Source organism: Equus przewalskii, chromosome 6 (genome assembly GCF_037783145.1).
Source record: "Equus przewalskii isolate Varuska chromosome 6, EquPr2, whole genome shotgun sequence".
NCBI classification, from domain to species: Eukaryota; Metazoa; Chordata; class Mammalia; order Perissodactyla; family Equidae; genus Equus; species Equus przewalskii.
The window spans coordinates 49,441,806-49,464,063 of NC_091836.1; the positions used below are offsets into that span (position 1 = coordinate 49,441,806).

The window sequence follows — 22,258 nt, forward strand, 5'->3', positions numbered from 1 at the left end:
CGTCTTCTCAGGAGGGAAGTGGGTCTGCTGCGACCTCCAGGGCAGAGGCCCCGTGTCCCGAAGGATCGCGTCCTTCACGCCCTGCCTCACAGCCCCTCCTGTGAGTCACAGAGACCAGCTCATTTGGATCCTTCTCTGCTTGTCATTGGTTTTAAAGACACCCCAGGATCACCAAGACCCACAGGACAAGGGGAGGCAGGAATTGCAGACTGGAACCAAACCCGAACCTCTGGGAAGCGACCAGGGACAGGTGAGACCCCAAGAAGACAGGAGACAGAAGCGAGGCCTTGTCCTTGGCCCTCTCTCTCTGACCAGGCGAATCTCAGGGTCGGCACAGCACAAGCTCGTGACGGGACTCAGGGCACAGATGTGTCACCGAGACCGAGGGACGTACCTTCAGGCCAGGGCTTCGGAGGGCCTCCGGGGGGCTGGCCCGGCATCCCTGGGGGCACACCTGAGGGTCCGGGGGGGGGCATGTTGGGCCCTCCCATGCCTACACACAGGGAGAAACACACAAGAGGAGAAAATGCATCCTGTGTTCGCACCTGCAACCACTGCCCTGGGCAGCCCTCCCAGGGGCCACCCCCCCAGAAGCCCCTCCGTGTGGCATCAGGGGAGAGGGCGGCTGGAGAAACAGCGTTCACCACAATGGCAGCCAGCTCTGCCCGACACTGCTGCCCAGACGCTAGCAGTTCACCCCGCCCCCCCCGCCCCCCCGCCGGGCTGTGGACAGCTGGCCTTACCGTGAGGCCTGCTGTAATTTGGAGGTGCTGGGCCAGGACCAGGCCCGGGGCCGGGGCCAGGGCCAGGGCCAGGTCCCGTGGCGGACACAGAGGGTGGAGGTAGTGTTGGCATCTGCTGCTGCATCCCGGGCATGGGCCGCTTGCCCTGCACGGCCATCTGCAGGTGATCGGGGAGGGGCTGTCCCCTGGCCAGCATCTTATACGCCATGATCTGAGCTCGGAGCTGGTGCAGCTGGTTCTGGTTAAACGGGGTCGGGCCCCGGGTCTGCTGCCCCAAAGCCTGTGGGTCAGCACCATCCAGCGGGGCCCCTCCGGGCCCAGATGACATCTGTGGGCCCGAGGACGGGCCGCTGGCTGGAACCGGACTGGAGGCATGCTCGGAGCCACCCAGCGGCGAGGGGTAACCTGCAGGGAAACAGGTCCCGGGGTCACTCAGCAGCACAGTGCAGTGATTTTTAAGGCCATGATGGCAGCCTTCCCACCGGGCTTACACCAGCTCCTATCCTGAGACAGGGGACAGCCAAACCACTCCGTTCTCATGATTCAACCCCGAGGCACCCGGAGGGCACCCACTTGCAGCCTGACCAGTGGGGGCGGGGCTGGTTTGGTTTGGCCCAACTTCAGAGTAAGATGCCGACGGCCAATGCTGAGATGGTCCACAGATCCAGGCCTTCTCAGGACTGCCCTCCTGCCCTCAGGACGGCCAGGCCCCCTCCCTCCTTCCGTTCCCTGTGGGGCCCCAGGGCTTCCACCCCCTCGACTCCACCACTCCCCAAACCTCCCCCCTGGGAAGAGCCTCTGGAAGGCTTTAAGGCCGAGCCCGGGGCCCCAGGCCGAGCTTCTGACTCAGCTGCTCTGCAGTGGGGCCCGGGAGCGTGCACTGCCAATATGCTCCTGGGTGGCCCAAGGAGCTGCCCTGCCCAGCCCTAGTCTACACCCGGCGCTGAACACGGTTCCCCTCCACCAGTGTCCACTTTTCTGGGGCTGCTCCAAGCCAAGGCGGCCTGAACAGGGCACAGCCAAAGCTCAAGCTCAACAGCCCGTCGTGGCAGGGTCTCCCACGGGACTAAACGCTCCCTGGTCCCCTCTGAATCCATCTGTGGGAGGTTCGATCAGGAAAATGACCCCAGGACCCCCAAGGAAGGGAAACGAAACAATACCTTGGGAGTGCTGGTCCATGGGGCTCGGTGGGGGCCCCATCCCGGCGTGGCCCCCCGGCCGCAAGCCCATCCCCTTCATCTGGTTGTAGCGGGGGTCATCCGACATGCCCTTCTCGTGCATGGACTCCATCGGCTGCGAGGGGAGAGCGACAAGGCAGGATCAGCAAGGCGGACGGGAAGAGGCGGCAGGGCAAAGCGCCGCCCGAGAGGAGTTCAATGTCACTGACATGTCCGCCCAACGTCACCATGGCATTTACTGAATCGCCAATACGACCACGCGGCTTAGCCTCAAGCTGTGGTTCTGACGTCTACTTAGGAGCAAAGCAGAGACATAAAATAATGCCACCCAGTGGAGGGTGATCGCCTGCAGGACTGGTGGTCGGAGGCGAGGGGACAGCTGGACCGGGGCGCCCCAGGAGGGCAGGGAGGCAGTTTCAGACTGCCAAATCCCCAGCAGGAAAGGATATGAGCTCCTGGTGAGGGACACGGGGCTCCCTGCTCATCGTCACAAGAAGGATCAGGGATCCTCTTTGGATCAGGGATCCTCTTTGGATCAGGGATCAGGGATCCTCTTCTTTGGGGGCTGTAAATCAGGGAGACAGAAAGAAACTGCTGCCCGGGAGCATGGTACCAATGTCAGATAGGCTGGGACTGGACATGGGCCTCCCGCATGCTGGCTGGGAGGGAGGCTGTCCTGTCCCTCCTGAGAGGCACTGTCAGACCCTGACGGAAGGACGACATCGACTGTCCCTCCTGAGGCTCAGCACTCCCCCTAAGGGAACGGCTGGTGACAGGGACACTGTCCCAGACCCTTCCACGGGCACTCAGCTTGGCCCTGGTTAACGCCCATGTCCGGACATCTCTGGGGACCTACAGTCTAATGGGGGTCCAGGAAAGAGGAGTAAGAGGGGCCTGGCTGGAGCATGAGGGGCAGCGGCACAGGCAGGGGAAGGGGGCCTAGGGTGCCGACCCAACCCCTGGGTGGAACCTGCCCTCCGCTTGCTCTTCCCTGGGCTGGAAGTGCTGCCCAGCCGGCCTGCCTCCATGCGGGTGGAGCTCTGTGCAGGCAGGGGTGTCTCGCCACCTTGAGACCCCGCTCCAAGGCTCCTAACGCTGGGCCAGGCCTGCGGCAGGCGCCTGACAGGTATGTGTCAAAGGTGTATGAGCGATTCCAGGAGGAAGAAACAAAATGGGCAGAGAGGGAAGGGTGGGGGGTCATCAAGAGCTCCCAGGAGGGAAGTGACAGACGGATACTGTACTGAAGCTGACAAGAGTATACGGGAGGAGGGAGAGTGGGGGCCGCCCTGCTGTGCTGGGGGCCGCCGAGGCGGCCCAGGCCTGGGGCATGGGGAGCGATGAGACGGCTCTGCCACCCCCCACTGAGGGGCCATCTCTCCGAGCCCCTGCTCCTCGTCCGTACAGTGAGCACTGTACCCACCTGTACCTCACGGCTGGGGTTGGGGAATGGCCAGTGGAACTGGGTGCTGACATGTGGACAGCCCTGGCAGCGGGGTGGAGGGTCGGCAGACCCACTCCCCCTGCAGGTGCCCCGCCCACATCTCCCACCACAGGCGCCTCCCAGGGTCCCGGAGGTTTGCAAGTGTCCCCTTTTCCTGTAGATGCTAATACATAGAAGAGGGTACGACCTCGTTTCCTCCAACCACCTCCCAGGAACAGAGAGAGACAGGAAAATTATCTGCAACCCTGCTCAGCTCAGCTAAGTGGTCAGACGGTGGGAAGCGGCTGCAGGACGGAGCAGGACGGAGCGGGGCAGAGGGTGAGAGTTACGTGGGAGCGCAGAGCAGCCTGCGTGGAGGACCACATGCCCCGTAAGCCTTCTGTTAGGGATTTAGACATTTAAGGCATGAATGAAAGCACACTTCAGAGTCACGTGACCGCAGCGCCCACGGAGAATCGGGTGCAGGAGACGGGACCGGCGGCTGGCCCACAGCAGGGCCCAGGACGTGCCCTCGGCCTCTTGCCTCTGATGGTGTAGAGCCAGCTGGTCAGAGCGGTGGGCATGGGGGTGGTGTGTGAGCCAAGCCAGGCCAAGGGGAGGTCTCCGCAGGCCACCTCCAGCTAGGAGGCCCTCAGGCCAGAGGCCACCCCCGGCAGCAGGGCTGGGGGCAGCAAGGCGCGCAGGGGAGAGGGGCGCAGGGCTCCCTACCTTGTGCATCTGGTGCATGTTGTCCTGAGGGTACCCTCCAGGCCCCTGGGTCGGGATGGGGTGTCCTGCTGAGGGAGGCCCTGGGCTGGGCCCCATCATGCTGTGGGCAGAACCTGGTGAGGGACCAGGGCTGGGGCCCAACATGGCTCCAGGGGAGGGGCCGGGGCCTGGGGAAGGGCCCGGCCGAGGAGTTCCGCCCAGGGGTGGGTCTGGAGTGGACATCTTCACGGAAGCTGCAGACAGTGGTCTCCTGCTGGAAAGAAGCCCCGGTCAGTCTGGGGGTCACGGCCATCAGGTGGACGGGTCAGGGCTGGCGCGGGATGACCGCACGGTCAGGTCAGAAGCACCCATTTGAAGGGGAGCTGGTGTCTTTGACACGTGACCCTCTGCCACCCAAACCTTTCTCCTCCATTCCTCTGGGTGGAGGTAACACATCAGGCACATGAAACCAGATCCAAGTCCCTGGGGAGGGGAGGGACTCGGAGGCGGGGGGGGGCGGGGGGGGGGGCGGGGGAGGGGCGCACAGATCAGGCCCGGGTGATACTGCCCCACCTGGGGCTTCGCTTCCCCTACTAGCTTTCTGCTCACAAGGTCCACGCAGCTCTAATGCTTGCTCACATTCCCACCCAACAAAAAAGCAGAGCAGGACCGAGGCTGGAAGCCTGTGCAGCAGGCTGGGCCTGCATGGGAGTGGGCCTTCCCAAATTCAGCCCAGACACAGACTCACGGCAAGTGACGCTGGTTTTCCTTTAAGGCACTGAGACCAAGCTTCCTTTGAAATAAGTGCATTTAAGTTTAAAAAGCAGGCTCGTTCACAGAGAAGTATTACATAAGAACAGCACCCCGATATCCCAGCTACTTCGAGAGGGATACTGCAGAGTCTAAAGTGTGACCAACATCGCAGTAGGCTAAGGACGGATCCCCAGAACTATGGCCCACAAGATCCATGAATAAGCTAAAAAGCATCTGGCAATGTTGATAAATTAAGCTCGCTCTGCCGGGACGGTGAGCAGATGCACTTTATGAATGCTCCTATGATAAGGTGTGGCATTGAGGGGACCCTTAGTCTGCTGGGCAGTCAGATGCGGCCTTAAACACAATGCTCTTTAGGTTAAGAACCTCTTCTACGAGGAGGGAGTGATACATTCTCAGTGCTGAAATCTGGAAAACACAGAGAGAACACGGAATCTTCAAACCAGCCATCATCGCATGGGACACGGAGCCCCATTGCTCGCGGCCCCACGGAGTCCTGGCCTCCATGCGCCCAACAGGAGGCGTTGGGGGGAGGGTGGGGGCTCCTCACAGGTGCTCAGAGCCCCCCAGAGCCGTGAGGATGGAGCCAGCCACCCCGGCAGGCGCTCAGGATGGAGAGCTGCCCAGGGGTGCCGCTGGGACCCCGCCACAGTCAGCGCCTCCCTTCCAGGCTGTTCCACGCACAGACAGACACTCAACAGAATTACTCAGCACATTCTAGGCGAGCTTTTCTTCACAGCATCACACCTGTGATCATTTTCATCATTTAATAGTCTTCAAAACACGAATTCTAGCGGCTCCACGGCGTTCCCTCATCCTGATTTCATCCTGAGTTATTTAAAAGCTCCTCTCTCAGTGGCATGTCACAAATCTGGTTTTTGTTTCTGTGGCCTTTTTGATTTTTGGAAGGAATCTCTTTGCCCCTAAACTTTACTGGGCACTTCTGGTTGTAAGGATAAATTCCTCAAGTGTAGGAACATTTTTAATTCTCCTGATTAAGAATAAAAAAGACTGAATTTGCGGCCAGCCCCATGGCCGAGTGGTTAAGTCCACGTGCTCCGCTTCGGTGGTCCAGGGTTTCACTGGTTCGGATCCCGGGCGTGGACCTGGCACCGCTCATCAAGCCATGCTGAGGCAGCGTCCCACATGCCACAACTAGAAGGACTCACGACTAAAGAAAACACAACTATATACTGGGGGGATTGGGGGAGAAAAAGCAGGAAAAAACAAAAAAAGATTGGCCACATTGTTAGCTCAGGCGCCAATCTTAAAAAAAAGAAAAAAAAAGACTGCATTTGAAAGGTGGGGATATTTTCCTGGAAAAGAGATCAAAGCCCACACTTCCTTGTTCCAGTTTTCTGACTAAATAATTGGGGCAGAGGATCAGAAACCTCAGCAGGCCAGGGACCGCTGGCCGGCGCTCCAGCCAATCCTTAACAGAAGGGACAGCGGCCCAGCCAGGAACAGGCCAAGCATGCGAGGGCACCCCACCAGCCCCTGGGCGTCCCCGACTCACTCCGCAGCTCCTGGAGCCTCCGTGCTGGACGTTAAATAAACCCCAGGGGCGCGGGCAACTGGCGTCTGCTCGCAAGCCCCGCCCCGCATACCCCAAACCCAATAAGCTCAGGGTAAATCACACTTTAAAAAGAACAAATTCAAGGCAAATTCATTTGGGAGCACACTCGGATCTGACTCAGCTCCACGTGCAGAGTCACATGTTTTGCTACAGAAAAAGGATCCTGCTTGATCCCCAGCCGCCGCCGGGTCCCATCGGCCTGGGCCCCCAACTTCCCTCACTACAGTGCTGACTCTGGAGTCTGAAACCTCTGGTCCAGGGCTGTGTCCCCGGGGAGGACACACCTGCAGTCACACTTCACAGGTGGCAAGTCAAGTGACACGTCTGAGGACACGGCTGTGGCCGGGAGGGGGACACGGCTCCTCGGGGCTCCCCTCTGGGGCCACAGAGCACCACAGCAAGGTGGGAAGAGGGCCGATGCCCTGCAAATACTCAAGGAATCATGCAGCATCCGGCGGCTTGCGGTTTCCTTCTCACCTGGCGGGCTCTAAGCCAAGCCAGTGACACTGACAGCAAATACAATCCCGCCACCCAGGGAGCAACACCTCCCACTCTAAAGGCAGCCATGCTGACACACAGACACTGGGAAGTGACTTTGGAATGATGGCTCAGCATCCTGAAGGCTTCGTGTCACTTCACACTTCGTGTCAGACCCTCTTCCAGCTTCTTCCATCACACCTCGTGGTGCCTCCAGAATTAAGTGCCTCCGCTTACAGAAGCATGAACTTCCTCACAACATACAGAAGCTCACCCAACACACGAGAGGGCATTGAAAAAAACTTTCGTGCCGAAATCCAGCAACGACCACTTCTGAGAAGCACGGGGTTTCACGACTCGCTTATTTAAATTGCATTTGCTTGTGAAGCTGCAGGCTGCGCCGAGGCAGGTAAGTGTGCAGAGCCACTGTCAGTAAACGGATTGAAAGCTCAGATACACACGGGGAGTGACAGTAAAGGGGACCCAAAAAGTGCAGGCACAAAGCAAACCGTCCGTGGGGGGCACAACAGAACCGGCTCTCGGTCCTCGGCACGGTGCGGAGGAGGGAAGTCCCACTGCACTGACTTGCACTAGGCTGTGGCACAGCTCAGGCCCCGACTGCAGGCACAGCCCACGACTCCTAGAGCAGACACGGCACTCACACCACCCCAGGAGGCCCCGGGCCCCCACCAGTCAGGACCACCCTCCCCGGGGACCTCTGTCCGACGACTGCTGCAGATCAGTCGCACCTGTCACGGAACTGCATCTGAAGAGAGAACCACACAGTACTGTCGTCTGGCCCATCCATGTTACTGGGGACAGCAGTCACTCCTCCTCCTCTATGTGACTGTGCTCCTGCTCATGGACGTCGTGCTACCAGGTCTGGGCTGGCGCACAAAGGTGCTGAGAACAGTGTCACTCAGTGGCGTGGGTGCTCCTCCTCTTGGGGCGTCCGGGGTGGAAACGCTGCTCTAAGGCAGACGTGAATTCAGCTCTGGGAGACGCTGCCAGTTTTCCACACCAGGAGCACAGCCCTACACGCCCGCCGCCCCAGCTACAGGTGGGCGTTCTGGGGGCTCTACATCCATACCGACCCTGGGGTGCTCAGTCTTAACCTGTAACCGTCTGGTGAGTGTATAATCGCCTCTTTTCATGGCTTTAGTTTGCATTTCCCTGTGACTAATGGAGATGAGCACCTTCCCACACGAGGACCGGCCACTGAGCCCCCCAGTCAAGGCGCTCCGTCTCCACTAAGGTTTTCCTGGGGGAAACGTGGCCGCAATTACCGTCTCCCAGGCTGGCTTGCCTTCACGCTCTCTAAATGGGGTCTTGGGATGAAGACACGTTCTTTATTTTAACGACGTCCAACTTACCATGTTTGTTCTGTTATGGTTAACGGTTGTGGGGTCCGTTGAAGAAACCTCTGTCTACCTGGGACGTAGTAAGAAACAGTGATTCGGTCTCCGCTTTCAGTTCCTGACACAGAGCTTCCAGAACCCTTGTAACTTCCTAAGTGATGGGGTGACTGAAGCGTCTTACACTGAGCCCCAAAACCCCTCTGAATTTGCCGGGTGACTGGAGACAAGAGCGTCCTGTTTTAACGAGGCGACTCTTGCCGGGCTCCTGGATGGCTTCAGGATGGGGGTTGGTCACCAGGGCAGAGCCATGGTGAGAAGCTTGGAACTTTCAGCCCCACCCTCATCCTCCGGGGAGAGGAGGGGCTGGAGATGGAGCTAATCCATAGTGCTTATGAGAGGAAGCCTCCATAAAAACTCTACACCACGGGGTTCAGAAAGTTCTGGATTGGTGAACAAATCCACAGGCCCGGAGGGTGGTGTACCCCAAGCCCATGGAGACAGAAGCTCCCACAGTGGGGACACTCCAGACGCCGCCCATGTACCTCTTCACCTGGCTGCTCATCCATATCCTTCATAACAAACTAGGAAACACAAGGCAATGTCTCCTTGAGTTTTGTGAGCTGTTCTAGCAAATCATCAAAACTGAGGAGGGGGTTATGGGAGCCCCTGGCATGCAGCCAAGCTGGACAGAAGAGTGGGGAACCTGAGGGCCCACTACTTGCGACAGGCGTCTGACGTGGGCCCCGGGAAGTCCAATGGGACTGAGCCCTTCACTGTGGGGTCTGCACCAACTCTGGGTAGTTAGTGGCAGAAGTGAACTGCTGCACACTCGGTTCATGTCCACAGAAACTTGGAGAATCGCGTGGTGTGGGAAACCCACAGGTTCAGCATCAGAAGCAGTGTGAGCAGAGGAAACAAGCTTTCCTTTCCTACCTCCAGGTCATGGGACAGAGGAAGAGGGGCTGTTTGAAAACCCAGGGGGACTGTCACTTGCCCCTGCCTCCGAGTGAGGGACACCTGCTGAGGATGTACCAGTCACAAAGAAACCACAGGGAGCACGACCCGGCCGGAGAGGGGAGCAGGGCTGAGGGCCCGCTGGTGGTGAGGACCCGGACCGACTCCACACGGAGGGAGCATCCTTGGCCGGCCAACAGAGGGGTCCCTGAGGCTCAGAGGCCACATGGCGGGTCAGCAGGCCACCGCCACAATGCCACTTGCTGCAGTGCAGCCCGGACTCCGAGCGCAGACTGCCACCTGCCACCGACATGATGCAGAATGAGTGACCTACCCTCCTCTGTTGGCTGGAGTTGAGGCCGTCCGACCCTCAGGGTCACAGCCAGCATCACTCGAGCCAACACATGCGAGGCCCGTAGAGGCAGGAAGCGCCACCACACTGTCGGTGAAATCAAGGTCCCCATGCTGACTGAGCAGTTGCTTACTGATTGTCACCACTGTCCTAGAAGTGTCATGTAGATTAAGTCCTTCGCTCCTCCGCTCCCCAGAGAGATGAGCAACCTGGCCACACGGGTAACCACTCTGGAGAATCCGCTTCCTAAACTTAGCCTCCCATGGGACAGACCTCAAGGAATGCTCATGTCCCGCAGGGCTCGCTCACTCGCTGGGGATCCCAGGCTGCTGTACCCCGAGGCAGAGGTGGCACAGGCTGCTGTGATGAGGGGAGGAGCAGCGGCTGCCCGAGACCTGTGCAGCCACGGCCCACGACGAGCAGCTGACAAAGTCACGAGGTCCAGCCTGGCAATGGATGGGCAAGATCTGGGCTGCTGCAAACTCTCCCTTGCCCTCTGGGTCCCTCTGCCACACAGGCGGTGTCTTAGCCATCACCAAGCTCCTTTCAGCCGTCACCCTTCCTGAGGGGCGGGGGGTGGGCCAGGCCCTGCGGAGAGCTGCAGAGGCTGTGGGATGGGTACCACCGTGCTCAGGGAGACGCCTACCCAGGAGGGCCGGATAGATTCTGCCTGGAATTTCAGGAGAGGTGGGATGGGAGGCAAGGAACGCCCTTCTCTCTGGCCCCTTCTTCCCCCATCACCAGACACCCCTACCCTTTCTATACAGGAAACTAAAGATCTGGCATTTTCAGCAAATTCCTTGGGTCCCCAAGGTCATCCTAAGGCCTTGGGGATTTCAGGGGGCTCCCGTGGCGCTGCCTGGACTCCCCAAGAACACTGAAACCCTTCTCAAACCAGACAGCCACCTCAGCAGACAAGGAATACGAAGGACAAGGGCACGCAGAGGCCAAACCAGTATCACCACCAGCGCATGTGTCCTTGTCCGGGAGCCTAAGCAAGACGCACGTGGCCGTGGGTCAGTGTGTTTCGGGGGAAGTTCCATGAGGAGAGGGCGGAGCCTGGAACCAGGACAGTAACGGGAAATAAAACGACCCCAAGGCAAGAATCGAAAAGCCGAAGGTGAAGATGTTCAGGAGGCCTCGAGATGAAAACAGACTCCCAGGTTCCAGGCGCACAAGGGTCTGCAAGTGACCTGGCCATGTCACCTCGATTTCTCTGAGAAGCACCCCAACTGCCGAGCAGTCAGAACCGCCACAGGATCCATGCGGCAAAAGTTGTGGCACCTCTGAAAATGAATGGGGGGGGGGCCAGCCTGGTGGCGTAGTGGTTAAGTTCATGTGCTTCACTTCAGCAGCCAGGGCTTCACAGGTTCGGATCCCAGGCATGGACCCACACACTGCTCATCTAGCCATCCTGTGGCAGCATCCCACAGACAAAATATAGAGGAAGACTGGCACGGATGTTAGCTCACTTTCCTCACCAAAAAAAAAATTAAAATTCGGGGCCAGCCCGGTGGCGCAGCAGTTAAGTTCACACGTTCCACTTCTCGGTGGCCCAGGGTTCACTGGTTCGGATCCCAGGTGCGGACATGGCACTGCTTGGCACGCTGTAGGCGTCCCACATATAAAGTAGAGGAAGATGGGCACAATGTTAGCTCAGGGCCAGGCTTCCTCAGCAAAAAGAGGAGGACTGGTAGTAGTTAGCTCAGGACTAATCTTCCTCAAAAAAAAAAAAAATTAAAATTAAACAATGAATGAGGTAGCTCCGTGCACACGGACATGGAGGATGGTCCAAAATGAAGCCGGGGAAAGACAGCAGCATGAACAAGAGCTGTGCTTGGCTTGAGCCTCACTTTGTTCAAGATAATAATAACATACATGTGCTAAAGTGAGCACAGAAACCAGCCCAGAGAAAACGCACCAAACGACCGTGGCAGTGCCACAGCTCTGTCTGCAGGCAGACGACGGGGAGCCCGCACTCTCCACATCACAGATGGGGGTGTTTGTGACAATAAACATCTATTACTTTTGTCATCAGACTTTTAAAAAACACTTTGCAAGAAAAGAACCTAGGTCAGAAAAACACCCAGCAAGGATGCCCAGGAAGTGCCTTTATGGAAATAAAAGAGAAAGACGAAAAGGATTTAGGACTGCATTATTTCCCATGCAACTTTCAACTTCATCAAAATGATCATTTAAAATAGAAACATCTGTCGATGTTAGAATGCGGAACCAGAGTGCTGGAGGCCCACAGGTCTAGTTTCTGCTTTCATACCACTCTTTGCGTTTCTCTTATCACAGAGGACGGCAATGGCCAGCCACTGCCACGGGACAGACAGCTAACAGACAATCAGGACCGTGGGAAATCTCCCTGCTGGGATTATGGGTTTGTCTTGTTTTCATCTTGCCTGAACCCAGCATTCTACTGCAGTCTGGCCCCAGGATATCTGCTATTTTGTTTTTTGGGTGTGGAGAAATTCGCTCACAGACATGTCACATGGGCAGATACAATGCTGCGGTCAAGTCACGGCAGGGTGCTCAAACCGGTCAACCGTCAGAGGTGTCCGTGCAGGACAGCTTTGCCAAACCAGCCCTGTTTGTTACATTTAAACTACAAAAGGAAGGGCCGCCCGATGGCGTAGTGGTTAAGTTCACACGCTCCACTTCGGCTGCCCGGGGTTCACAGGTTCAAATCCTGGGTGCGGACCCACATACTGCTTATCAAGCCATGCTGTGGTGGCGTCCCACATACAAAATAGAGAGAGACTGGCATGGAGCTTAGCTCAGGGCCAATATTCCTCAAGCAAAAAGAGGAAGCTTGGCAATGGACGTCAGCTCAGGGCCAATCTTCCCCACCAAAAAAAAAAAAATTTTAAAGAAACCTTACAAAACGAGACCCTCCCAAACACACACCCAATACTCTACTAAGAAAACCCTCCACGCCTGGTCTGATGGTGAACCTGGAAGGCCGTGAGGGGTGGGGCATCTGTGGGCTCAGGGAAAGTGTGGAAATGGCTTAATCAATCCAGAAAAGGCGCTCCCCCAACTCTGGCTGCTCTGTGGCATTTTCCTCGCAATATAACTAAGTAGCAACACTTTGCCCTACATTTAAAAGGGAATACATTTCAGAAAGGAAAAAACCTGTCATGATGGTAAATTACAATGTCTCCTCCCTACACCTGGGAGGCAGGAGGCAAACTGTTAGCAAGTATCATTTTTAGCCCTGGGACTATGTATCATTTTATTCATTGATTTATCCCCTCGCACCCTTTGTAACATTGTCACTCCCTGGAAACCACTGGAGAGCACCTCCCTGACAACAACCAGGTTCTCTGCCCTTGGGGAGTTCGTGCTCTGACCCAGGAGGGAGATGGAGCGTCTACACCATGAGAATACGAACACTACCCTATCTAGCCACTAGACAGCTGTTTTTCAAACTCTTTTGACTGTGATCCAGAGTTGGCCCAACACAAACACACCTCAGGTAGCTGTAACCAGTGTGACAAATCTGTCCACACGTCTGCAAGTCACAGGAACCCTGGATCCACTCTTCCCCTCTGTGGAGGCTGGGGCCGCCCCACAGGACGGATGTCACAGCCCACTGCCAGGGCTGTCATGGTGCCTGCTGTACCCTCGACACCAGCCCGTGGAGAGGGCTGGAGAGAAGCGCCCCACGAGAGGCACGCACAAAGTATGGGAGCAGCCAAGGGTGGGCGGGGAGGCGCCGCCCCCACACCTGCCAAGCATCACCTGCGACAGGCCCGCCCAGCCACCGCCATGCCAGCCGAGCACTGACTGTGCTGAGCAGGGCTCCAGGCGCCAAGCAGCCCCCAGAGAACAATGAAGTCCCTGCCTGGTGGGACTGACAGCTGAGGGACAGGGACGAGCACACAAACAGGACCCGATGTCATGCGGGGGGCAGAAGTACTATGAAAAAATAATCCAGCAGGGTTAACAGTCCAGTCGACAGGAGGCACTCTTTCAATCACGGTGGACAGGGATGGTCTCAGTGACGGGGACAGAGCAGAGACCTGAAGTGAAATGGGAGCCACATGGCTACCTATGGCCAGAGGGACTGGCAAGTGCAAAGGCCCTGGGGTGGGACCCTGCTGGAGTGCAACAGGAGAGAGGGGTGTGGCAGCAGATGAGGTCAGACATGGGCCAGGGCACGGATCACTGGTGACAGGGGTGAGGAGGTAGGAGTCTACTGAAAGGCAATGGGAAACCACTGGAATGTTCTGGGCAGGGCAGTGACACGGTCTGATGAAGGTTTTCAAAGATTTCTCCAGATAGGCTGATGGAATGGACATGAGGGTGAGAGGAGGAGAGGAGCCCAGGTGACAAGGTGATTAGCAGGGCCTCCGCTGGCACATGCCGTGTGACATATAAAAGGTCTCCCTTCCCTGGGGCTCAGGGGCCCTGGAGCCAGGCTTGGCAGAGCCCAGTGGGCTGCACTGCAGCCCCAGCCGCACCCCCTCGGTTCACTACTGCCATAGAGGTGCCGACTGGGGAGACAACGAGAGGAACGGGGTATTTTCTGCTCAGAGAGGTTAAATCACCTGCCTCCAGTCTTTCTGCTCGGCGGCCGTCGGAGGCAGCTCCCAGGGCGTAGCGAGAGGCCCCTGGGCTGCAGCGCCGCATCAGGACAACGAGACCACCCCCTGCGCCACTTTACTGGTGCTTTTGCGGCAGGTCAGGGTGGCACACACCAAACCCTGCTCTGAGTCTCCGCCTGCACCAGGTGAGGGAGCAACTGCCACGCGGGCCACCTGCTTCCTGAGCAGTGGGGTACGACCTGCTGGCGGAACTTCAACCACCCCAGGGAGCCATGGCGAAGGCCACGGCTGCTAAAAGCGGGGCTGTCCGCCTTCACCACACTCACGGCTGGTGCCCTGCAGCCTGAGCGACAACTCAGACTGTTCCCAGGGACAAGCGTTCCCAGTCACAAATGAACGTGTGGCCCTTTGGCAAAGTAACCCAGGCCCAAAGCGAAGCTCTGGAAAACAGTGTGGGGCGCAGAGGCCAGGACGGGGCCAGGGCTGGTTTATGCTTAGCTACCATTGACCTGTGATCTTTTCTTTTCTTTTCTTTTTGCTGAGGAAGATTCACCCTGAGCCACCATCTGTGCCAAGCTTCCTCTACTTTCTATGTGGGGTGCCACCACAGCATGGCTGACGATGGAGCAGGTCTGCACCCCGGATCTGAAGCTGCAAACTTGGGCCACTAAGGCAGACCATGTGGAACTTTAACCACTCGGCCACGGGCCGGCCCCTTACCTGTGTTCTTAAGAAAGCCCCTTCCTGGAGGGAACTGGAGGGAAATCAACGCATCCCCTCTCTTCCCTCTGCCCTGCGAAGTCTAACCCCCCAACAAACCCAGCTACACTGGCCTGCCCTCCAGGCCCTGGCCTGTCCACGAAGATGTTCGAGGCCAATTTCTCATACCCCACAATCCAAAGCCTGAGGAATTAATACCAGCAGCATACAGCTAACAGAAAACTCCAACCAAGACGTCACCGATTATCTGAATAAGCCTAACCCCCCTCCTTAGCGATACCTGCAACCGACAGCAACGGCAGCTCTGCTGGCCTCAGACTCCATCCTGACACCCTCGCCCTCTGACATGCCCCCACCAGGCCAGCAGCTGCCACCTTCCTTTCAGAGCAGGTTCTGCACATCCCTTTAATTCTATTTTTTTTTTAACTTTTATTCTCTCTTAAGTCTTCCACCAGTGTTAGTTACAGGTGATGAGGGAAATATGTGAAACAGAAAACGAACATTGGCTGGGAGCCGGCCCTGTGGCTGAGTGGTTAAGTTTGCGTGCTCCGCTTCAGCGGCCCAGGATTCACCAGTTTGGCTCCCGGGCGCAGACCTACACACTGCTCATCAAGCCACGCTGAGTTGGCTTCCCACATAGAAGAATTAGAATGACTTACAACTACATACTGGGGCTTTGGGGAGGGAAAAAAAAAGGAAGATTGGCAACAGATGTTAGCTCAGGGTCAATCTTCCTCACCAAAAAGAAAAAAAAACACCTCCCATCCTATGGAGGTGAGGAAAAAAATAAGAAAACAAACATTGGATATTTTTCAAAACTCATGCCACCAAACATACATCCTTCTTTCCAATGCCTTATGGTGAAATTGCAAAGCACACAATTTTTAAATATTAAGGAGAAAATGGAGGACTTGATTCCTTTGCTCCCGCTTTGAAAACATAGAGAACTATTGCAAGGGGGCAAAAATAGATTCTGTATGTCACCCCGCCAGGGTGTTGCAGGCACCCTCATGACAAGAGCTACCAGGGGCTCAGCCCCACATGCCAGGCACTGTCCTAAGCGCTGTGCATTCGTCATTTGTCACTTTGTCGTTGTTGTTTAGTCCTTGCAACCATCCTCCGAGCTGGGTACTATTACCGTCCCCCTTTGCAAATAAGGAGACGGACGTGAGCAAAGGAGCACAGGGCCTTGTCTGCCTGGGTGCAGCCGCCCCCCCCCCGCCCCCAGCAGAGCCGGCTCGTGGCGGGCACTCACTGCACACTGGTTCACTATGTGAACGGGGAATGCGCAGCCGGGCCTCGTCTTGCACAACTCCAGGGGGCGCCGTTCACGTTGTGTTCTGTCTGTGGTCGGGGTGAATGGGTCCTGCTGTGCCATGGCAGCCCCGATGACCAAGGCCAAAATCTGCTGGCACATCTGACTATTTACTACGGGCCGGGCACTGTCACCCCATTTCTCTGAGGCCCCAAAAGGGAAAGTGGAGAAGCCAGGAGTCCAACCTGGACAGCTGACTGGAGAGCCCCTGGTGAGGAAACGTCCCGGACCTCAGTTTCTTCACTGGCAGAACGCTGTTCTCACCAGACATTCACCCAAAATACCTATCCTCCCATGCTCCCACATGCGACATCCGCTAAGACCCCGAGCTGGGCTAGGGTTCCCTCCCAGTGTTTTGAGGGTCCACCAAGAGTGGCAAAGGCATATAAACAAGGATGCAAACATGCTGGGGTGCTTTCCACAGACAGAAAGAGTCTGGAGACCATGGCACTGCCCTCTGCCACAGCTCTGATGACGTCCGTCACCCCCGGCTCAAAACCCTAAAAGATCGACGTCTCCTGAAGGTTGGACACAAAGTGACTTCAGGTGGCACATGGAGGAACATTTACTATTGTCATAATTATGTATGCACTGATTTTAAAGAAAATCAGAAAAATATATGTAACTGGCACATCAAACCTGGGCTTCCTAAGATATCAAATGACTGTAATAAATTTTTAGTTTAAACAGATTATTTAGAAATATACATACACACACAAAATGAGGAATGTTAACTTCATCCAACGTTATCTCGCTCAACCCTCTGGACAAGAGTGTGGAGCGGCGTCACTGTCACATCTGTCTCACAGATGTGGGACCTCCTGGTCAGTGCCTCCACGGAGGTCAAGCTAGGATTGAGAGCTGGTCGTGAACCCTGAGAGGTGATTCCAGGACAAGAAGTCCCCACCGCCACCTACACCAACCGCCCCCCAACCCGGGGGGGATGAGGTGTGGCAAACGCCGGCCTGGGAAGTCAGAAACCCACAGCAGCAACCCACGGCCACTGCTCACGACCCAGCCCCAGTCCTGCACCAGCACTTCAGACCCACGTCAACTCGATGCTCCAAGGCCCCTGCTCATTCGTGCAACGATGTCCGCCAAGGGCCTACCGTGGGCCGGGCCCAGGGTGCACTGTGAGAGGCCAGGGAGACACCAGCTTTGCTGCCGGCCCCCCGAGAAGAACGGATGCGTAATTACAAACTGGGGTAACTTCTACATGGGAAAACATCACGTGATGGCACGTACAGCAGAGACGAACAACATGGTCCTGGGCGGTGGAAATACAAGCCGGGCCATCCTCCCTGATACTGAGTAAAGGCCCTCTCTTCCATGCAGCCTCCTTGATTTCTGGTCCCTCCACTCCCACCGGCATCCACTGCGTCCTCTCAGAGAGGGGAGGGAGAATTAAATGACAGGGCGAGGGGAGTGGTTCCCACATTTACAGCCTGTTCCCCTATAAGACTGGAGGGGCTCCACAGGCCTCCAACCCCCAACCATCTCACACCCAGTAGGGACTCAACATATATTTGCTGAGCAATGACCAGACAGTAAGAATACTGTTTCCCACTCGCCAGGAACCATTTTACAGGCTTTCACCAACTCCCGTGGTGATATTATCCCCATTTCACAAAAGAGGAAACACAGAGGTTCAGAGAGGTCAAGCTATTTGCCTAAAGTCACACAGCCAAGTGACGTACGATGCCGGGATGCAAACTCGAATCCTGTCTCAATGCAAACTGAAAACTTCTTTCAAATTCCTCCCAAGTGGCTCTCACACCTCTTCCCTACTTTCCCCAGGGATTCACTGGGGGGGGGGGGGGGGGGGACCAAAACTAGTGTTTTCAAGCACAGCACAAAACACTCTCCCAAAAGGTCCACGTTTTAAATAACAGCCTTAATCTAGAAAATCAACCGGGAGGAATGGGAAAGGATGCAAAATAAAAACAACGCTTTCAACAGCCAACAATTTCCCCCCTGCTTCCTCCCCCACTTGCTGCCCACCCCCCACTTCAGGGCAAGCATTTTGAAGTCACTACTTGCAACATTCGGGCAGTTATTTCTCTTTCCTTGAAAATATTGACTGTGACTTTTTTAAAATAAAATTTTAGGGCAGCTCATGCTCGTGTCCAGTTGATGCTGGACACACCCGGGGTTCTTCCTCCCGAACCCCGATCGCGGCCTCGCCAGAAAGGCAACGTTCGCGTCAGACCCGGGACAACGCAGCCAGCAAAGCCCCGAGGCCGGGCTGCTGTCGCGGCCGCGACGGGGACGGCGACCGGGGGCCGGGCAGCCGAGGGGGCCGCGAGCTTTGTCCGGCACCCCAGGCGAGAGCGCGCACGGGGGGCGCGCGGCCTCCACGCGGCCCGGGCCCCCACCCCGCCGGCCCGCGGATACTGCAGCCGCCGCGGCCTCGCGACGCTGGGGCCTGCCCCGCGCGCGCCGTCCCGGCCAGGCTTCTTGACCCTCGGGCGCCGCCGTACCCCGGCCCCGCTCCGGGCGCCGGCGGCCCCCTCCCCCCGCGGCGCCCCGGCTCCATTCAAACCGGCCTCCCGGCCCCGCGCCGCGCTCCCCCCGCGGCCCGCCTTCCTTACCGGGAGCTGCCGGCGCCGTCGCCTTCCCAGCGCCGCCCCCGCCCCTCCGCGCGGGGCCGGGGGCAGAGTAGGCGTCTCGCCTCTCCTCACGAAACAAAGAGGCCGCCGCCGAGCGAGGGTAAGCCTCGCGCGCGCGCCCGCCCGCCTCGGCCGCCCCCCCACGCCGCCCGCGCCCCCGCTGCGCGCGCACCCGCCGGCTCCCCTCCCCCCACCGCCGGCCGCTCCCGCTTCCGCCGCCCGCCCCGCCGCGTGCGCGCGCGCGCCCACCCTTCCGCTCCCAGCGCGCTTGCGCGGCCGCAAGGGGCTTGGGGGAGGTGGGCGGGGCCAGAGAGGGCCTGCGCGCCCGACGCGCCTCCCCACTGGGTCCCGGACGGTCCTGCGCCTGCGCCCCGGGGTGTCCGGCCTCCGCACGCCGCGCGTCCTCAAGCCGCCGAGCATGCGCAGAGCGGGCGCCACTGCGGCGGCAGTGGGAGATTGGGGGATGGGGCTGGGTGGCGGCGGGGTCTGCGGGGAAAGGATGGCGGAGGGGCCTTGAGACTCGGCAGCGAGGACGGGAAGCTGGTGTGAGGGCGGGAGGCGGGCAAGCTGGGCCGGGGATGAACACGGGCGGGCTGGGCAGCGGCTTGCATCCCTGGTTGGGGGGGTGGCGAGGCCCGTCCGGCGAGACCGGGCGGGGCCTGACTGCGGCCGCCTTTTCTGCACAGCCTACCGGAGGCCATTCATTAGCTCAGCACGTGGTTATTGGCCTGCTGCGGTGGCCCAGGCGCAGGTGCTGGGGCCCGAGCAGACGCATCAGAGCCGCTGGGGCGCTCACGATCCGGTGGGGGAGACAGAGGGGAAGGAGGGAAAATGCATTGTGTTGAGATGGCGACTTCAGGGTCGTGGGCATTCTCAGTGGGGCAGCCAGGGGAGGCCCCGTGCGAAGAAGACGTTGGAGGCAAGACAGAAAGCTGTGCGGGAAAGAGCCTTGTTGCAAGTGTGGAGGCCCTGAGCCTCCGGGCCTCTTCTCTGTGATTTGAAAGTGTCGCCAGTGTCACCTTTAGTCCCGCAGCCAGACAAGCGCTCCCCGAGGTCAGGCCCCACCCCGTGAGACTGTCTCTCCCGCTGCTTCTGGCCGGCCTGCCTGCCCTTCCTGATTTCTCAGGTCGCAGCTGACTCACCGCCTCCTGTTTGATCACTGCCTCCTTTTTCCCCTTCCTTCACATTTCTTGGGTACCCTCTTGATCGGCTGTCTTCCTCCCCTAAATTTAAATGGCAAAGATATTGTCAGTTTTAATCACTAGGGATCCCCAGCATCCGGCGTAGTGCCCCCCTCCGCCACGTACTAGATACTTTAAATTTTTTCATTGAAAGAATAATAGAGACCGACTGTCTGGTGAGTGTGTCCCACACTTGCGTCAGCAGTTGAATCTACCCACGTCCAAGGTGAGTGAGTCACTTGAAGCATAGAGCAAAGATCTGGGTTTCAAACTTGACTCCCTTATTAGTATCTGGGGGATGCCGAGCAAGTCTATGGGACTCGTCTACACGTCTGTTTCTTCACCTGTAAAATGGAAACAGTAATGGCACCCGCCTCCCCTGGTGGTTATGAGGAATCGGTGAAAGCAGGCCACCTGGAGTTCTCTGAACCTTGGCTCCTAATGTGATGCGCAGTAAACGGGCACGTGGGATCCAAACCTCGCTCTCTGTCCTTCATTCAAGTAATATTTCTTAAGCGCCCTCACCACGCTCCGCACTGAGCTGGTCCTAGGCCTCCAGTGATGCGCCGAGCCGGCAGCGTTCCTGCCTGTGGAGCAGACAGTCCATGAGTTCAGTTGACTGTCTCCCGTATTGATCACACTAACACATGATAGGAAAATCGAAGTTCAGTGGAAGAAAAGCCCAGGGGGCAATGAGATCATAACATGGGGCCTTCCTGGGATGAAGAAGTCAGCTCATCCTCTCTGAGGGAGAGGCATTTATGCCAAAAGCCAAAGGAGGAGGGCACTGAGTAGAGGAGACAGGATGTCCCAGGACTCTAAAGAGGAAAAGAGCCTAGGGACAGAAAAAGGCCTATGTGGCTCAAAGGGGGAGGCCAGGAGCAGCCACACTGGGCAGGGCCCTGTGGGCTGTGGTGAGGATCTTGAGCTTTTTCTGGAGCACAGTGGGAAGCAGTTGAAGGGCTGTAATCGGGAGAATCCCATGGCTGCAGGGTGGAGACTGGGCTACTGGGGAAGGAGAGGAGGTGGGGAGTCTCTTTGGGCTGTTGCAGTGGCCCAGGGTGCAGAGGGGGATGGCTTGACTAGCACGAAGGCGGTGGAGGTAGAATGGATGAAATGGGAGGAGTGGACGGACTCCAGCTTTCTCTGCAGCTGGGCCAGTGGGGACATGGATCCTCTGGCAAGAAAGTATCCAGAGTCCTGTTTGGACAACACGTCTGTTGGGAGTAACCCTATAGGCTGGCCATTTATGGCTATATGTTGAAATCCCTGTTTAAGCAAAATTGATGCCTTTAGTGCTTATGTTTATGTCTATGATACATTGCGAGTTAATTTTTTTTCCCTCTCCAAAGCCCCAGTACACAGTTGTAGATTCTAACTGTAAGTCATTCCAGTTCTTCTATGTAGGATGCCACCTCGGCATGGCTTGATGAGCGGTGCTAGGTCCATACCCAGGATCCAAACCAGTGAACCCCAGGCTGCCCAGGCAGAGCACACAAACTTAACCACTAAGCCACGGGGCTGGCCACATGAGTTAATTTTTGTGTAAGGGATGAGGTAAGATTGAAGTTCATTGTTTTCCATGGGGATATCCAGTTTTTCCAGCACCAGTTGTTCCAGACTGTCCCCATTGAATTATCTTAGTGCTTTTGTCAAAAGTCATTTGACTGTTTAAGTGTGAGTCTGTTTCTGGAGTCTCCGTTCACTAATCAATGTGTCTCCCGATATGCTAAGACCACACTGTCTTGATGCCTGTAGATTTATGTCATCTTGAAATCAAGTAGTCCTCAAACTTTGTTCTTTTTTTTTTCACTGTTTTGGCTACTCTAGGTCCTTGGCGTTTCTGTGTAAATTTTAGAATCAGCTTGTCTATTTCTACCCAAAACCATGATGAGATTTTGATTGGGATTGCATTGAGTCTGTAGACCAGTTTGGGAACCATCTTAATAAAATTAAGCCTTCCAATCCATGAACATGGTATATCTCTCTGTTTATTTAGGTCTTCTCTAATTTCCATTAAACGTGCTCTTTTCGGGCCTTTCGTACTCCACTGTAGGAAATGACAAGTGACTCGTGTCAAGGTCACGGGGACCTACGTGTTGCTGGCTCTGGGGGTCAGTTGGCAACAGTGGACACATTCCCTCTTCAGCGCAGTCTCCTCGCGTGGCTTCCAGGGCACCACACACCCCTGGGTTTCTTCCCACCCCTTCGCCGGCTCCTTCCCAGGCTCCTTTGCCACTTCCTTCTCTTCATACTGACCCCTTAGCAATGAACTGCCCCAGGACTCAGACCTGGGGCCCCTATCTACAGTCACCTCCCTGGCTTCCAGTCTGATGA

At 57.1% G+C, this 22,258-nt stretch overlaps 1 protein-coding gene and 1 long non-coding RNA gene across 14 annotated transcripts in view; one reads left to right on the forward strand and one right to left on the reverse strand.

Annotated features, from left to right (window-relative positions):
• SMARCA4 (SWI/SNF related BAF chromatin remodeling complex subunit ATPase 4) overlaps nucleotides 1-19,960 on the reverse strand; it is an 85,124-nt gene extending 65,164 nt beyond the window's left edge. For 4 of the 13 annotated variants that reach the window (XM_070625495.1, XM_070625491.1, XM_070625488.1 and 1 more), the window contains exons 1-5: nucleotides 18,723-18,887; nucleotides 4,071-4,323; nucleotides 1,904-2,036; nucleotides 744-1,148; nucleotides 395-493 (exon numbers count right to left, since the gene is read on the reverse strand). In XM_070625495.1, the coding sequence (XP_070481596.1) occupies nucleotides 395-493; nucleotides 744-1,148; nucleotides 1,904-2,036; nucleotides 4,071-4,292 (859 nt within the window). In that variant the 5' untranslated portion in view covers nucleotides 4,293-4,323; nucleotides 18,723-18,887. Of the gene's footprint in view, nucleotides 1-394; nucleotides 494-743; nucleotides 1,149-1,903; nucleotides 2,037-4,070; nucleotides 4,324-16,842; nucleotides 18,481-18,722; nucleotides 18,888-19,882 lie in introns of those variants that run through there. The other 9 variants (XM_070625492.1, XM_070625486.1, XM_070625493.1 and 6 more) reach the window with 8 other exon arrangements.
• LOC139084146 (uncharacterized) overlaps nucleotides 18,703-22,258 on the forward strand; it is a 36,841-nt gene continuing 33,285 nt past the window's right edge. Inside the window, exon 1 of the long non-coding RNA XR_011541498.1 lies at nucleotides 18,703-18,840. This is a non-coding gene — a long non-coding RNA (uncharacterized lncRNA). The remainder of the gene's footprint in view (nucleotides 18,841-22,258) is intronic.